At 50.2% G+C, this 16,796-nt stretch overlaps 2 protein-coding genes across 5 annotated transcripts in view; one reads left to right on the forward strand and one right to left on the reverse strand.

Moving 5' to 3' along the window:
* RAB6A (RAB6A, member RAS oncogene family) overlaps positions 1-1,997 on the reverse strand; it is a 62,648-nt gene extending 60,651 nt beyond the window's left edge. For 3 of the 4 annotated variants that reach the window (XM_054835373.1, XM_054835355.1, XM_054835380.1), the window contains exon 1: positions 1,636-1,997. In XM_054835373.1, coding sequence (XP_054691348.1) covers positions 1,636-1,705 — 70 coding nt within the window. In that variant the 5' untranslated portion in view covers positions 1,706-1,997. The remainder of the gene's footprint in view (positions 1-1,635) is intronic. The other variant, XM_054835364.1, reaches the window with a different exon arrangement.
* A 5,515-nt stretch (positions 1,998-7,512) lies between these two features.
* MRPL48 (mitochondrial ribosomal protein L48) lies at positions 7,513-16,572 on the forward strand. Its single transcript, XM_054835392.1, has 8 exons — positions 7,513-7,655; positions 8,514-8,566; positions 8,886-8,923; positions 9,941-10,026; positions 10,773-10,945; positions 13,187-13,289; positions 14,123-14,212; positions 16,331-16,572. The coding sequence occupies exons 1-8, from the start codon at positions 7,635-7,637 to the stop codon at positions 16,403-16,405; spliced, it is 639 nt and encodes a 212-aa protein (XP_054691367.1). The 5' UTR covers positions 7,513-7,634; the 3' UTR covers positions 16,406-16,572.
* Positions 16,573-16,796: the final 224 nt, after the last annotated feature.

Below are 16,796 nucleotides of genomic sequence, written 5' to 3' on the forward strand. Positions count from 1 at the left end.
TTGACATATCCATAAGCCACAGTCAAGACAGCAGTTGCAGCACTACGTCTATTTACTTAGGAGTATTTTGCTATGCTATACCCATAAAACTCCTTCTTTCCTCCCCAGATTTGATGCTATGAACAGGAATTATTTAAAACCTTCCAGTCTAGACACAGATGATCAGCTGAGAGGGGGAAAAAAATGACAAAGACTAGAGGAAGCAGGTAGCTGATGTTATGTCTGCTAGAATAGACAAGAAATCCACGTGTAAACTAAGAGCTGCTGAGATTTAAGATCTGCACCAGGTACTACAACCTTCCATGGAGGTACTGGAAAAGCTTCATGAAATCAAAGCTCAGAAATACAGTAAAACAAGTAAAGTGTTTTGCAAATGCATACTTAAGATTCTCGTTATCAAATACCTTGAGGAAAAAAAAAAAAACAAACCCAACAGTATCTTCTACACATGACCCTCTTCCAAAATCCTCATAAAATGGCTGGCCAAATAGCACCTCACCAAGTAGATCAGGTGACTTACCCACCAAAAAAATATCCAAGTTGAACTTGTGCTCCCTGAATCCCTGATGTGAAGAGGAGCTGTTCCAACACAAAAAAAATTTAAAATATAAAAGTAATTTTAAAAAGATGAAAGGAACAAACTAAAGGAAACCACCAATGTATAGATAAATAATTTTAATAGCAGCCTTATCACCAAGCTCATCTACATATGAGCAAGAAAACACCAAGATATAAGTCATTTGGGGGAAAAAAAAAAAAAAAAAATCAGTATTTCATCATCTCCTACAACATAGAGACCAAAGGTGGCTGAGGGAGCAAATACCCCACCCTGAGACAGAGAATATTTTGCACCTACTCATTATGTCAAAGATCGCTCAATATCTGTCCAGGATTACACAAAGCATCCGACAAATGAGGATTTGTTTGGTTTGGGGTTTTGTTTTTTTTTTTCAGAAAACTCTCCAAAGTGACAGATTTGAAATGCAGTATTGGAGACAGAGGCCTTCTCCTGAGGAAGGAGGAGACATCGTTTGGGTTTGTTGGTTTTTAGTGGGTTTTTTTAATTCCAAAGACAGGGAAGAAAATCTCATTGACTGAATTAAATATTTAGAGCATTGGATCTGCTTTGCCAAGATATAACTCGATTTTTGAAAAATGCTATATTTACATAGAAAATACCAGGGTCTGAGACTCCTGCCCCCCCACCCCCCAAAAAAACCCAAGAAAAAAAACCACAGAGGAGCTGGGATCAAATGAATCAGCAACTGTTTCTGGAGATGTTGGGTTTTGGTGGGGTTTTTTTATTATTTTTTAAACTATAGCTGAACCACGCTCGATCCCTCCCTGTCACCGAAGAAGCGGCGATCACGGGGGAGGCAAACGCCCCCCGTCAGGGCTCGCAGCCCCCCACCCCCGGAAAGCAGCGGGGAGAGGGCGGGAGACCCTCTTCTCCCCTCATAACGTGGGATTACGGCACAGCCGAGCCCCCCCCACGGAGGGTGAGGATCCCCTCAGCCCCCACAAGGGTGGGTCCGCCGCGGGGGCGGGGGGGGCAGGGGCAGGGAGGAGCCCGCCCCGCCGCCGCTGTGTGAGGGAGACCCGGACCGAGCCGAGCCGGGCCGGGCGGTGACTCACCGCTCTGCTCGCCCAGGAACACCAGCTTGAATTTCCGCAGCGGGTTGCCGAAGTCCCCGCCCGCCGACATGATGGAGGAGCCTCCGCCACCGCCCCGCGCTCGCTCCGCTCCCCGCGGCGGGACCCGCGATCGCTCTCGCTCGACTTCTTTTCCCGCCCCTTCCTTCGACGAAGGCTGCGGGTGGCGGGCAGGGGCGTGAGGCCGGGCGCGTAGCCCCGGCGAGGCGCAGGCGGCTGGATGAGGTGCCGCTGCCGCTCCCCTCAGGGCCGGGCTCCTTCCCCCGCGCTCCCGGCTCCTCACACCGCGGCCGCGCACTCCGCTCCGCCCCGCCCGCCCTGCGCACGCGCGCAACCACCCCGCCCCTCGCTGCACGTCACTCTGCGTGCCCGCACACCCCGCCTACCCCCCACGCGGCGGGCCAATCACAGCGGGAGGGGCGGGGCGACACGGGAGAGGGCGGGGCTTGCCGCCGCCTGCTGCTGAGCTGTGAGAGCGTTCACTCTGGAACCTAACGATTGCTGCGTGGGTTTCCTGGACATTGGGGTGAAATCCTGCTCGCTGAAATCACTGAGCTGCAAGGGAGGGAGCCCAAAGGTGTGAGGAACAAGCAAAGTCCAAAGGCTTAATTAAGTCCAAAGGCTTAATCCTAAACTGATACAGATATTCCTTTCAGAGGAGCATCTCTTAGGGACATTCACCCCATGATGGCCCCAGCAGATCCCTTGTGGTGCGAAGATGTTTCCCAGGGAGGGTGATGATTCCTACTGTCACCCTTTTGTGCTGGCTGGGGCTGTCGTTTGGAAAGGCCTCAGTGTTCCCTTATTGCCTGGCGGAGAGATCAGAACCCCAACTGAAGGCCAGCTCTCCTTTTAGCTATTTTTTGCCCATTTCTCCCCATTTTGCACAGTTTGCCCTCAAGGTTCAGTGGATGAGGAGGCTCCCAGCTGCACCCTGGCCCCTCCTCTTTAAACTTCGGCTTCTGGATGTCTCTCGTCCCTCCTCTCCCAACACCGATCCATACTCCCTTGCTTGAATTTGAACACAAAATATGATTTTCAGAAGCACACACACCCCTGGGCTTCAGCTGGCGTTGGCATCTCCTACTGTTCCCAGGAATATCTCAACTTGGCTGCCTGAAACGAGAACGTGCTCAGTGATGGAGATGTCTGGGGTCTGCAGCTCCTGCCCCATGGTTGTATTCATGGTGATGTTGGTGCCAAACTCTTGCGATCCACTCAACAAGGTCCAAATAATGCTCCAAGGGGTATTTTCCACCTGAAAACAGGGAGATTTTCCACCATTCTCCCATCTGGGAGATTACTCCAGAGCCTCTCTGATGGTCAGGAAAACAGCATCCACTGCTTGCTTACGCCCCCTAAATATATTTGCTGCCAGTTGATTTTGTTCTCTTGTGTTCTCCCACGTCTCAACACCTTCCTCTCCAAGACCCCAGGGCTACATCTCAGAACCGCATCTCTACTCTAAGGGGACACCGAGCCCCAACTCCATCTTTCAAAAAGATCATGGGTTGAAACTAATATTGTTCCATCTCCACATGACCCGCTGTCCTGGATTTGTAAATGGTCCATGTAGCCGACGGGGGCACAGGCTCTCGACAAGGCTTTGCTTGCAGGTAGGTCACCCTCAGCCATGAATGTCCTTTGTTGGGTGTCTCCAGCCACGGTCTCTGTGCTCTGTCTCTGCCTGGTGAATGGAAATGCTCATTGAACCTTCCCGCTTCGGGGATCTTGTTCTCAGACATGAGCCTCACCCCTGCCAGCGCTCACAATCCAGGTACAGAATTAGATGGCATTTTGAAAACCAAACAGTCTACACTTTCTATTTTTGATCATTTCATTTGTACTCCCTCAACATGATTAACTGCTTCTCCAAGGGTTTGTTTTGTTGTTTGTTTTTTTTTCCCCAGGCCTTGAACTGCCAGTGAACTGAAAGAGAAAACATGTCTTTAATAAGGTGATTAAATTTAAATAATTTTTAATAAAGATACGAGCAGAAGCTCGCATTCAGCTTTGCACCCAGCATTTGGGAGCGCTTCCCCCTTGCTGTGGCACTGGCCGTGTGGCTGCTCTCCTACACCACAGGGAAAGGGAATCCAGACTGGCAGAGACCGGACTTAAATAATCCCAACGGCATTTTAAATATATATATTGTCCTTGTTTACGTGTCAGTATGGATTCAAGGATCTTCCCTGCTGATCCCAGGGAAAACAAGGGCTCTCTACCAGGGAGAAGTCTTGACTGTTAGAAACAATTATTTTTATCACAAAAGCTCTGCTCAGGCTCAGCATCTCTTCACGCTGGGCAAAGGAAACACTTTTGCATTGCCTGCCAAAGAGGATTCAGCCCGAGGGGCTGGCAGGAGATATGGATGAGGTTTTCAAGATAAAGCAATTGAGGGACCTGCCTTCACTGGCTGAAGCCAGGGGAGATCATCCCACCGACTCCTGTGGGCCTTAGCCGAGGTCCTAAGAAGCACTGCAGAAGGTAGAGGAGGAAACATGCACATCAGAGGTTTTCTTCTAGCTTACATTTAAATGCTTTTTTTTTGATTGGTTTTATAATCGGACAAGCCCGAAAAGAAATGGAGACTTTCAGGTGCTGGATCTCAACACTCCTAGGACGGTTTTGCTTCTCCAGACAGCACAATAGAGTGGATTGAGAAGGGGCAGAGGGCCTGCAACAGCCTTCTGCGTAGGTCACAAACCGCTCGAGCATCACCTCTGCCAGCACTTGTGCTGTGCACCACGCTGGGTCATTAACAGCGCACATCCAGCTACATGATGGGGAGAGAATCTGTAGCGAAGCAGAAGAGGATGGCTGAAATAATCGCTCCATCAAGGCCTGGCCCTCTCAGCAGCCAGGCGAACCTTGAGAGGAAGAAGAGCTCCCTGTTGGTTTCTTTTTTAGCACAGTACAGAAAAGGGGTGGTTTGGGTTTCTGCAGTAGAGGGGGGAAGCAACAAAGCAACACCTTTGCTTCTTTTTCTAAATGTCACAAAAAGGCAGGCTATGCTCCCACAAACAGGGATTCGGTTACCTGGCTGTGAAATGATTCATTAATCAAAGAAAAGCATAGCGAGGACCGGCGGCTGGGAGCTGAAGCCGAGGCACATTCAAATTGGAAAGAAGGTCCACGTTTTTAACAGAGAGGGTGCTCAGCCGCCAGAACGAGCTGCCAAGAGCAGCGCTTTGTATCCAGGGAAAATCAAGAGCAGGAGCCTTTATGAAAAAGATGCTTTCATCAAAACAGGAGTGATTGCTTCCATACAGCTGTAAGTCAGCAGAAATCTATAGGCTGCAACGTGCCGGAGACCAAATTACATGATTTAACAGTCCCTTTTGGCCTTAAAATGTATCCGTCTATGATAGATGTTGGAGAAACTCCACAATGAAGAGATGGACTCATTTTTCACGGAGACATGTAGGACAATGATGGTCATTGGGAGGGGGATTCCTGCGATACGTTCAGCGGTGACTGCTGTACTCCAAATTCGGTCTGGAGCCAATGCTCCCTCCTCAGCCACATTTTGTGGGTGGTCAAAAGATGAGTCCCCATGAGGGGCAGAGGGAATTAGGGGGTGTAGTCCCCCTCCATGAGCACACAGTGTTTGAGGTCATGGAACAAGGAGTCATCACGAGTACGACCTGCTATTAATTGTGGTGCCTGTGACAGCTTCTCCCCCACAAATGCAGGACCAACCAGCCCCCCTCCAGTCACAGTGGCCCCTGCTCAAGTACCACATTTCCTCCAGGGCTTCAAAGTTCACAGAAGGAGAAGCCCAGCTTTCCTGCAACGGGAGTGCTGGTCTTAACCCAGCTCAGACTCCCACAGTGCTCCTTGCTCGAAGAGCCCTGGAGTTATCAAACAAGCGTCATTGCCAGGGTGGCCCTGCCTCGAGCTCCTGAGGCGAGATCAAAGGGCAGTACAACATTCGTTCCACATGAGCAGTTTTGTCATGTCTGGGGAATGCCACAAAAACACAGCTCAGAGCTGAGAGCTCGTGTCCTTGCAATGCGTGGAGGAGAGAACAAAGGTGGGGCAGATCCCCTCTGCTTCCTCCAGATGCTGAGCAGGAGACAGCACAGCCCTGTGCACAGCAAAGAGCCTGTCCAGCCTCTGCTTTCGGGCAAACCTTGTCCTCTCACATTCCTTCTCTCCTCTCCATGCACCAGATCACAATGGGGATGAACATCTGGGGTGTCAGGTGCGTGTCAGGAGCTCCAGGCACTTGGAAATGCAGGACAGGGCCTGGCAGAGTGGATCACGGAACAAATCAAATGCACAAGTCTGGTCTGCAGCAGAGGAGACTTGCCACATCAATGAACGCAGATGAACTGGAGAGAGAGAAAGTAAGTCCATCATGAGCCCTGACAGCTCCAGCCGAAAGCAATTGGAGCAGCGATCAGTCAGCGGAGCTAGAAATCCTGACCCGAAATCAAGCTGCCAGGCAGCTGCTGCGCAGGATGAAGAGCTCTAACATGGGGACTCAGGGAAGCAAGTGGGAGCATGTGCCACACAAAAAGGGGGAAATTGGGGCCAGGTAGGAGAGAAGGGAGTAGCGAAGAGCCTAGGTGAAATGAAGGTTTGTGTTGGAGATAGCCTGGTAAAGAAGAGGAAGGTGGAAGAGACAGGAGAGGGGCAGCTTGCAAAGTGATGGGTTTTCCTGAGCCAGGCTTGGGGGGCACAGGGCCACGCAGCATCCACCTCTTCCCACCCTGCTCTGCAAGCAGACCCCCTTGCCCACCTCCACTCCCACTGTAAAACACATGCTGCAAATCAGGGAGGTCCCTGACAGTCCATCCTTCCTACAGTCTTCCTACTTAAAATGTTTTAGGGAATTGCGTCCAGACAGCAGCTGGGATGAAAGAGCTGGCAGTAAGGCAGGATTCACTCTGTCCTCAAAGGGAGCAGCCTGCTGCTGAAACCAGTTTGGTTTTGCTTCCCCCACAAGCCGAAATTGTGCCTACCACGAGGCCCAAACACCTCATGCTGACACACTTCATTTTCAAGGCCTGTGGCGGCCTGCCAGCACGGACACAGCCAACCCTGGACCATTACACAGCTGTTGACTACAGGGTAAGGTCCAGCCCTGCCTCTGTAACCACAAAAAACCCTCAAACAACCCTTTGTGGTGCTCATGACAGATGGCAGGGCCAAACCGGGCAGCTTTAGCTCAAAACACTCTGGCCTTGCTTCAGCCCTGCATGCCCAGGCCAGCCCTATGCCCCTGCTGGGGCCTGTCTCCAGGCTGGAGCGGGGGCCTGCTGAGCCCCCGCTGGGTCCCTGCCTCGATGGCACAGCCAGCGGGGATAACGTGCGCAGACTGAGGGCTCATGAAGGCAGATCACGGTGCCCTGAAGCCTCCCCGGCCCTAGGCCGCCCGCCCTGCCTGTCCCCGGCCGCCCTCCATCCCCTCACAGGGCTCCCGCGCCCGCTGACATGGCGGGGCCGAGCAAGCCACGCTCAACATGGTCGCCACACCACGCTGGGCCGGGGCCTGATAGACCACGTCACCACGCGGGTGCGATTCCAGCCAGGCCACACTCAATATGGCCGCCGCGCCGTGACTCGATGGACGCGGCAGAAAGCCAATCAGTGTGTGAGGAGCGGGCGAAGGGCGGGCCGCGGCTAGCAGGGTGCGTGGTGCTGGGCGCAGGGTTGGGTGCGCCGCGTGGCCTTTGCCACGTCGCGCCGTTCCGTGGGGCGGCCCTGGTGTGTGTGGGGCGGCGGGGACAAGGTGTCCGCCGTTACCGCGCCCCACCGGATCCTGCCCACTCCCTCCTTCAGGAGACCGGGGCCCTGCGTGCACCGGGGTCGGGGGGGTGTCGAAAAATTATCGCTTTCCCTCCGGGGAGGCCCCGGTGGGCGGAACGCGGGGCGGGAGCCGCGGGGACCCGGGCGGACCCGGGCGGGGGAGCACCGAGGCGCGGCGGGGGGACGCTTTGAGCGACGGACGCGGTTCCGTCCGAGGCGCAGGGATGAGCGCGGCGCTGCCGAAGGTACCGGCGGGCCGCGATCGGCGCTGGGGACATCGGGGACGGCCCCGGTACCGGGAAGGGACGGGAAGAACAGGCCCGGCCCAGGGGAGAGGAGGGACAGGCCTGGTTCTGGGTTTGGGGACAGGAAGGTCAGGCGTAGCCCTGCTGCTGGGGAGTCTGGGGGGCCCGCCCCGGGATTAGATTTGGGGGGATTTGTGTCTCTTGGGGGGACACAGGCCTGGCCCTGAGTACCTGCACCGCGGCAGAGACCCCCCCGACATCCCCTAGGGATCACCCCAGAGACCCCCCCACATCCCTCCAGTGATCACCCGCAGATCCTTGGTCCTCCCTGTCCCTCTGGTCAGTCTTTGGGGACGTTGGTAATTATCCCCCCACCCCGGCGGGCCTGATGCAGCTCCTGCCTGGTGGGGTTGTGGCGACAGCAAAGCTCTTTGCTTCGCGTTGTCTTGGTGATGGATGAGCTGCGTTTCCCTCCGTCCCTCTGGAGCTAGAACAAGAACAAGGATTATTCGGGTGGCCGTCGTAAGCTGGAGGCGGTGGGACGGTGCAAGGGATGAATATGATCTGTAACTGAGGGGAGGATGGCCTCCCACCCCAACTTGTTGTAGCAAAGTGAGGGGGTGCATGAGAAGGTTACTGCAGTCATCATCTTCCTCCTCCTTCATGCCTTTCCTCTGTGTTGCGGTGCTATTCTGGGGAGTGATAGTGGCTGGAGGCGGCGGAGAGATTGGGAGGGTTATTGGTATGTTCAGAGGGTCTCAGGTGTTCTTTCGATGGGTCTATTCTGGGAAGTGTCAGTGAAAACTCCCTGAGTATCTGCCATGCTGTTTGCGTTTTGACCGCGGTGGCTCATTGCAGGTGCTGTGCTCGAAGAAGGGAGCGTTGCTAAAGCAGGTGTTTGCACTCAGGAGGTGAGTGGTCTGAAATCAAACCCAGTAAGTAAAACACAGTATAAGGCATTAAAAACACTCGGTCACTTCTACGGATGGTGTCAAAAACCACACAGGACAGAAAAAGTACTTTTTGTTGAAGAAAGTCTTTTTAATTGTGGAGGGAAGGCTTTCAGCTTATGTCTGGGAGCCGTAGGATGGGAAGATGAGAAAGTTTCTTTGCTAATGAGATCTAGCTGTGTCTGAGGGGCTTGGGGTGTGAGCCTTTGTTCAAGGAGATTGTCGTGTTTCCACCGGTAGGTGAAATCAGAGCTTTTAACGATTATCTTGTTTCCTACAGAGCAGCTACACCCAGAGAAAGCTGTCTGTGTGCTGCAGGTAAGGCCTCTTATTAATCCAATGCAAGGCAAAACTTCACTTACCCCGAAAGAATATTACACGTTTCAGTGTTTGTGTCTCCTTTTTAATTTTTTAACCAATTTGGGGCTGGTTAAATAATGTGAGCAGGTGTTCTTTTTGGAACTAGATGATCTTTAAGGTCCCTTCCAACCCAAACCATTCTATGATTCTATAATTCCGTACCTTTTTTCTAACTCTTCTTCTGTTTCCCTGTTCTTGGCTGAGCAGGTACTCCTAGTCATGGTGTTACGCTGCAGAGTGACACCAGCCAGATGCCATTTGCTATATTAATGCCTGGGAACTGATTTGCACCCCTGTGAGGTCCCGCTGTAACATTTATTGAGCTGGCGGAGTCCGCTGTCACAATTTAAAATAGAATTTCATTTTGATGTGAAGGCAAAGTGTAACCGAGTGGCTTATATCCTCGGTGTTCAGATTCTCTTTGCCGTTCTGAGCTTTGTTGATTAAAATGAGGGTTATTGAGGGTTTCATTTTACCCTGGAGAAGGAAGTATAAATAAAAGCCGATGGCATTTTGATTTGGCTTCCTGGCACATGAATATTTGAACAGGGCTGGATTTAAAATTAAGTGGGGCTCAGATCCATCATAGTAGCATCACCGCTATCGCATAAGAGGAGACAGATGTAACATTTCATCAGTTTCCTCACCCTCCACTGGTGCTGACAAGTCTGTCTTTTTTTTGTTTGCCTGAGAATTCACCTGGGAAATGAGTCACCTTTAATCTCTTCCTTCCTTATTTGTTGCTCACCGTAACCAACTGTGAATTGCAACAGGCTTGCTGTGATGCACCAGCTGCCTACGTGGGGCAGAGATTGGCCGAAGCTTTAGCCCACCTTGTCCTCGGTTCTTTGACAGGAGGCAAAATTCTTGCTCCCAGTCTGGATTTTGGGCTCTCAAAGCACCCATGTATGATTGTTAAAAGAAGGGCTGTCTGCTGTTCAGCCGGAAACATGTTTGCTCTGCTTTGATTTTAAGGTGATGTATTCGTGAGTTGCCACAGAGACTACAGATCCCGTCCTACGCATGGTATTGGGAGGTTTAAGTACCTGCTCCCAAAGGAGGTAGGCATAAGAACTGCCCTACTGTGCTTGCTTTCAGCTGACCCATCTTTTTACAGTCCGATTTAAATGGTGGTATTATTAATTCCATGGAATAATGTGATGGTTTACTGCTACTTTTCTTGGTAGAGGGTGTTAGATGACATGAAGTACCCACTCTCAACGCTACATAAATACTTTATTTTGTCCAGTACCTTCTTGTTTAAATTAATGAGTTTTGGGAGGAATCTCTTCCTGATGCTGAATTTAACACCCCAACTTCAAATTATTGCAGAATATTGTGATCAGGTCTCATTTGCATTTAAACTTTTTACATTCCCTGAAATTTGGAAAGATGACAATTTTTGTGGAAGGAAGAAACAATAACTCATCTAGACAGCTGCCTCGAAGGCAGGAACTGAAATAAAAAAGCAGTTTGTTTCCTACTCCTTGATTTCTTCTGGAAGAAATTAATCATGGTATGCACGTATTTTCTGTGTGATTTCTGTGGTGCTGCCATCCAAGAACTGAACTGCTCAACTTGAGAACATCTGTTAAGATAATGTCATCCCGGTTTTGTAGTCGGGGAAAGTGAGCACAGCTGGGCTGTGATATGTTCGACATAGTTCAGCAAGCCTTGGTCAGGGGAGAGTACCCTAGCGTGGTCTCCTGTGTGGGCAAGAATTAATGTTTTCTGTTTCCAGCTTTGTTCAAAACAGATATGCTTTCTGGTTTTACTTTTTTTTTTTTTTTTTTTTTTTTAAATACAGCCTCCAAAGAAGAGAAAGGATAAAGTACAGATGAAAGAGATAAATGTTGGGACTGAATATGAGTACGGAGATGTCAACATCCAGATGACTTCCTATGATATGTGTCTCGTGGAGCATTTTGCTCAGTATGTGCATAAACTCTGCAACCGTCTCTCCATCAAAGTGAATGAAAGGTAGGAGGAGCACAGCTCTGTGTTTGTCATTCCTTGCAATCACGTTGCGTTAGGCAATGCGAGTCTTAGAGATGATGATACCTTGTGGACAAGAGCACAAATCTCTCTTGAGAGATTCAAAGACTGGTGGGGGCTGGAAGGGACCTCTGGAGATCATCTAGTCCAACCCCCTGCCAAAGCAGGATCACCCAGAGCAGGTTGCACAGGATGGCGTCCAGGCGGGTTTGGAATCTCTCCAGAGAAGGAGACTCCACAACCTCTCTGGGCAGCCTGTCCCAGGGCTCGGTCACCCGCAGAGGGAAGAAGTTTTTCCTCATGCTCAGGTGGAACTTCCTGTGTTCCAGTTGGTGCCCGTTGCCCCTTGTCCTGTCGCTGGGCACCACTGAGAAGAGTCTGGCCCCTTCCTCTTGACACCCACCCTTTAGATATTGATAAGTGTTGATCAGATCCCCTCTCAGGCTTCTCTTCTCCAGGCTAACCAGCCCCAGCTCTCTCAGCCTTTCCTCACACCAGAGATGCTCCAGGCCCCTCCTCATCCTCGCAGCCCTCCGCTGGACTCTCCCCAGTAGTTCCCTGTCTGTCTGGAACTGGGGAGCCCAGACCTGGACACAGAACTCCAGCTGTGGCCTCACCAGGGCAGAGCAGAGCAGAGGGGGAGGAGAACCTCCCTCGACCTGCTGGCATGTAAATTCCTGTGTGTAAATTCAATTCTCCTGTCATCTGCCCGGTGTTCTCTTTTTGTGTGGCTGTATGGTTTTGAATGCTTTATTCATATAAGGAATGCTGAAATGGAAGTTGTTCAGGCACTGACTGAACAGATCTCAAGGAAAAAAAAATAGCTGTAACTTTTCATTCCTTTGAGAAAAAGGCTTAAGCCTGTGGGTGCTGACCCTGGGAATGCAGGCTTAAGTACTGCTGACTTTTGCTGCTGGTTTTTCTTTTTTCTGCTGGTTCATCCAGGCTCTGCACAGATATTTTGCAGTAAGCAAGCGATACTGATTACACAAACTAGAATGGGCTTGGGAAAGCCCTGAAGATTGTAGGAGAGCTACCTGCTACTTTACTTTTAGTAGTAGAGGATGCTGCAGTTGCACGCTAAATCTCTGATGCAGGTGTACCCCTGGTAGCAGCTTTGCTGGTTTTAATGAGTCTGAGGACTGTGATACAGCTCCTTGGTGCCTGCAGTGCACCCAGGGAGCTGTAGTCACTGGGAGAAGCACTGCGTTGCTGTGAGGAAGTAAAAACACGTAGTGGTGGTTATCCAAAATGTGTATCTTTAACTGTACTTCTGAGTATAAACACTGGTTCCTGCTCATGCCAGTGAAACCTCTCAAAAATCGTTTTCTTCATGTTCATCCACTTTGCTGAACTGTCAGCCATGGATCTGAAATCCTGTGCCCGTAGATCAGTCTCTTGTAGTCTCTCTGTGACGTCTTTCACACCAAACGGCACTAAAACCTGACACATCGGTGACTGATAGGTGCTTGTTTCAAGAAGGATACCCGCCGACACTAAGAAATTATACTGGTGTCAGCAGCAACGTGCTGGAATGCATTCACAGAGAAATTCCACGGCCTGAGAGTGTTGGTAGTGCTTTTGGTGTAAAGTGTTATTACCTCATATCGTACTTGTGCCCTCTGAGGTTGGACTTGGTGTGCAGAGTTCAGTGTGTACACAAAGAAATTATTTGCCCTTTAAAAGCCAAATTTGTAGGGTAAACTGTGGGCAGTAGGATGTAGTTTGTTGTTATTGATGCTGTGCAAATGGAGATGGGGAGGCTGATGTCCTCGCTAACCAGAGAGAAGGATCTGATCCAGGGCCTGATCATACTCCTGTTCAATTCACAGAGGTGAAAATAATGTCTTTTGAGTGGTTGCAGCAGTGGTTTTTAGCTGTCTTCCCAATGAGAATAGATAAGACTATTACAAAATAAGTCATAACTGTTGCTTTAAAGCCTCCCTACAACTATAAAGAAGTTAAAAGTTCTCCTCTCAGGCTGGTGTTTGTAGCTGAAACAGGTTTTTGCTGGCAGTAGCACTGCAAGCTTCTCCCTTATCTCTTTCCAGTAAAACACCCGGCTTCTGCCAGGGCTCGATTTGCAAGATACATTGTTTGCATAATTAATTTCTCATGAAAAGTTAATCTCCTTCCACATTCTCTGCTGCTGGAGGTTGATTCGTTCCTGTAAAGTAGCGCAAATCTATCCTCCCTGTCCTAAGCACTGACCTGTGGTTCCTGCAGCTACGCGATGCCCACCAAAACCAACGAAGTGCTGTTCTTGGAAGAGCGAGGTTCCAAAATGCAGCTGGATGCGGTCCTTACTACCCATCAGAGGGTTGTCCAGGTACGAGCTGGCGTTTGCTGATAGTGCTGCGGCTCTTGTGCGGCACCTCCTATCTCAGGCTCTCAAAACCCCTTAACAATCAGAGTTAATTCCCTTGAATAAATAAAAGGCATCATTTGTGCATAAATTGAAGAGCAAAGAAGTTTAATTAGATTTCTTGCTAAAGGTTGCTCGCAAAGTAGAAGCAGAAGAGGAGTTCTGGGATTCTATATTTCATCCAGAAGAAGTATTATCTATTTTATGCAGAATACTTGATACAAGGGCTAGAAAAGTCATGTTTAAGGATGAATGAGTGGACAAACTCGATGAAATTTAAAAATACTGTTAATATCAAGGCCAGCTTCAAAAATGTACAACTGATTGAGGTAAACAAGTATTTCTGCTAAGCGACTTGTTCTTAGTTTATAGCGTGGTCCCTTGCTATGTGCTAAACCTCTGCTGAATTACACTTTAAACCTAGCGGTAGAGGTTTTTTTCCACTGGAGAGAGCTGATGTGTGGTTAACACTGGGGCTTGCAGGTTTGCCGTGGCAGCCTTTGTGTTAAGAGTCTCGTCTAAATGAAGATCTTCGTGCATGGTTAAGTCTCTTTACATGCAGGAGACCACGCAGGCAGGGATGGGAAGCACGACATTCATAGAGGAGAGCCGAAACGAGAGCTTTGGGCCGTGCCGTATGTGAGAGGTGTGCGCGCGAAGCAGAGCGTGCTCCTCTGATGAAGTGGTTGACTGCCACAGGCTCATACTGAAATGGACTCTCTTCCTGTGCCATTAGTATAACGAGTCCGTTTTGTATGTGGTGTTCTGCTCCTGCAGCACTTTATTTCTTCTTTCAGGTCAGCGGTTTGAGTTCAACGTTTGCTCCGATACTCTTGGAAATTATTCAGAGTAATCAGCCTGAAGGGGTCCATCTGTTAGTGAAAGAGGTATGTTTCATTTTACCAACACCTTTGCATTTAGGAAGCAGGTATGATGCGTGACATGAATTTGCTTTGAAAATACAGACCTGCTCCTGAGACTACTGTCTACTCTAGACTTACAGGTACCCAGGATCTCCCAGAACCAGCCCCTCGCTTGGCCTATCAGAAAACATTATCTCTGGTTCTTGATGAGCGTTTCATTTTCCATTTAGCCTCCGATAGTTAGTGCCACAGAAGGCACCTTCCCAGCCAGTCCCATAGATCTGTAGGAGATGGCAGGTCACAAGATGCTTTGCTGCTGCAGATTCCCCGCAGCTCAGAAGGGAACGCTTTCCTTCAGCAGTGCTTCACCGCCTCTTATTTGGGAATCACCAGGAACTTCATAGAGCGCTCGGTAGCAAAGCTGAGACTGGAAACTCAAATGCTGTGCCCTGTTTTGACAGAATTTGCTCTATCTGAAGGGTTCAGCTTGTTTTCTGCAGAAAGGCCCAACAAGTTTTCTTAGTACTGAGGACTTCAGGACAGAACTCCCCTTGCTGGTAGACCTGGATAAGGAGATATTTAAACTTCTGTCATGTTACAGTCAGACAAGACAGTCCCAGGAAGCCCTTTTTATTCAGGGACTAAAAGATTTCTGTGGCTGGAAAGGGAAGGCAGCACGCTAAATTCAAACACGAAAACACAGTTGGCTTCTTAAGTGGCCTTTGAAGAATGTTTACTTATCTCCAGCTTGCAAAACCAGAAGGAATATGGGAGAAGGTCTCCTGAGTCCAGTAATCTTCTCTGCTTTGGTCGCAGTCCCCTCTCTGCTTGGGGCTGCCACTTCTTTTTATAATTTCGACCCACAGTTTTGTCTCTGGAGGGAGAATTGTGACATTGTGTCATTTGCAAAGTCATCACGGTCTGGTGCAGGAAGCCCAGGGGAGAGACCCAAGCTGGATTTGTAGGAATGGCAGTGCGGAAGAGAGATTAAAGCTTTGGGATGTTCTTGCAAAGTTCTGGAGAAAGCGGCAGGTCTCCCCAAGAAAGTAGATGCCACGGTGACAGGCCATGGCAGAGCTGGAGGTGTCCAGTTGACTTACAGAGCATGATGCCACTGCTCACTCTTCCAAAACCAGTTAGCCAGGTGAGGAGGAGCCTACAAGGCCGAATTTTAGAGCCTGTGTAGTGACCAAACATGTCCACGGCTGCCACACTTGCTGCCAGAAGCTTTCTGTGCTTTACCCCCAGCAGCTGCTTCTGTTGGAGGCTGGATGGAAGAGAGGAGGTTTAGAGCTCTGCCACCAGCTTCCAGGGTTGAGCCGCCCATGAGATTCACAGATTCACAAACTGGTTGGGGTTGGAAGGGACCTCTGGAGATCATCTAGTCCAAGCCCCTGCCAAAGCAGGATCACCCAGAGCAGGTTGCACAGGATGGCGTCCAGGCGGGTTTGGAATCTCTCCAGAGAAGGAGACTCCACAACCTCTCTGGGCAGCCTGTCCCAGGGCTCGGTCACCCGCAGAGGGAAGAAGTTTTTCCTCATGCTCAGGTGGAACTTCCTGTGTTCCAGTTGGTGCCCGTTGCCCCTTGTCCTGTCGCTGGGCACCACTGAGAAGAGTCTGGCCCCTTCCTCTTGACACTCGCCCTTTAGATGGTCATGGAGAGCTTGTTGTCCACCAGGACTCCCAGGTCCTCCTCTGCAGCGCTGCTTCCCAGCAGGTCAGCCCCAACCTGTACTGGTGCTGGGGTTATTCCTCCCTGGGTGCAGGACCCTACCCTTGCCCTTGTTGAATTTCATTGGGTTCCTCCCCGCCCAACTCTCCAGCCTGTCCAGGTCTCCCTGAATGGCAGCGCAGCCTCCTGGTGTGTCGGCCACTCCTCCCAGTTCTGTATGGTCAGCAAACTCCTGAGGGTGCACTCTGTCCCCTGTCCAGGTCATGGATGAATATGTTGAGCAAGACCAGACCCAGCACTGACCCTTGGGGCACACCGCGAGATCCTAGCCTGCAGTGACTTTCCACTGACGCTTCCCACTCCCTGCGTTCAGTGGACATTTAAGTCTTTTGTTTTGCCACTCTGAACTGATTCTCTTTGAGTACTCAAGAGGCGATTCTGATTTGCTTGGGTTTTTCCTCCCTCCACAGCACACAGAAGCAGACTTCAAGAGCCGATTAAAGTCTCGACCAGAACTTGAAGAGCTGCTAGCACAGATGAGCTGAGAGGAAGAATGCTCCGTCCATTTCAGAGCCGCCCCTGGGAAACCAAGGCTTCTCCTTGGCTGCTCATGCCTCCAGAAGGTGACTTCATGAGCACTGTACTGGTAATTCGATGAATTGGAAGAAATTTCCACTGTTGTTGAGCAGCTTAATAAAAACAAATACATTTATACCTGACTGATTTGTACAGTCCAAAACGGGGTCCAAAATGACATGTGGGTTTTACTTTTCTCAGTTCTTTCCCCCCCCTTTTTTTTTTCCTGCCTGTTTTGCTTTTGGTACTTGAGAATATCAGGCTGCAGCAATCTCTGCAAGTTACTAATGCTGTAGTGCAACTCTCCCAGATACTACTGATGTGGAAGTGACCGTCCTGCTCCTTTCTTCAGCTGAAGGC

This window comes from Grus americana, chromosome 1 (assembly GCF_028858705.1).
Source record: "Grus americana isolate bGruAme1 chromosome 1, bGruAme1.mat, whole genome shotgun sequence".
NCBI lineage: Eukaryota > Metazoa > Chordata > Aves > Gruiformes > Gruidae > Grus > Grus americana.

Excerpts from the sequence above, each read along its gene's own strand:
- MRPL48 (XM_054835392.1), top strand. The coding sequence starts at position 7,635 with ATGAGCGCGGCGCTGCCGAAG. Across the intron at positions 8,924-9,940 it reads AAGCTGTCTGTGTGCTGCAG|GTGATGTATTCGTGAGTTGC; the intron begins GTAAGGCCTCTT and ends TTTGATTTTAAG. Across the intron at positions 10,946-13,186 it reads TCCATCAAAGTGAATGAAAG|CTACGCGATGCCCACCAAAA; the intron begins GTAGGAGGAGCA and ends TGGTTCCTGCAG.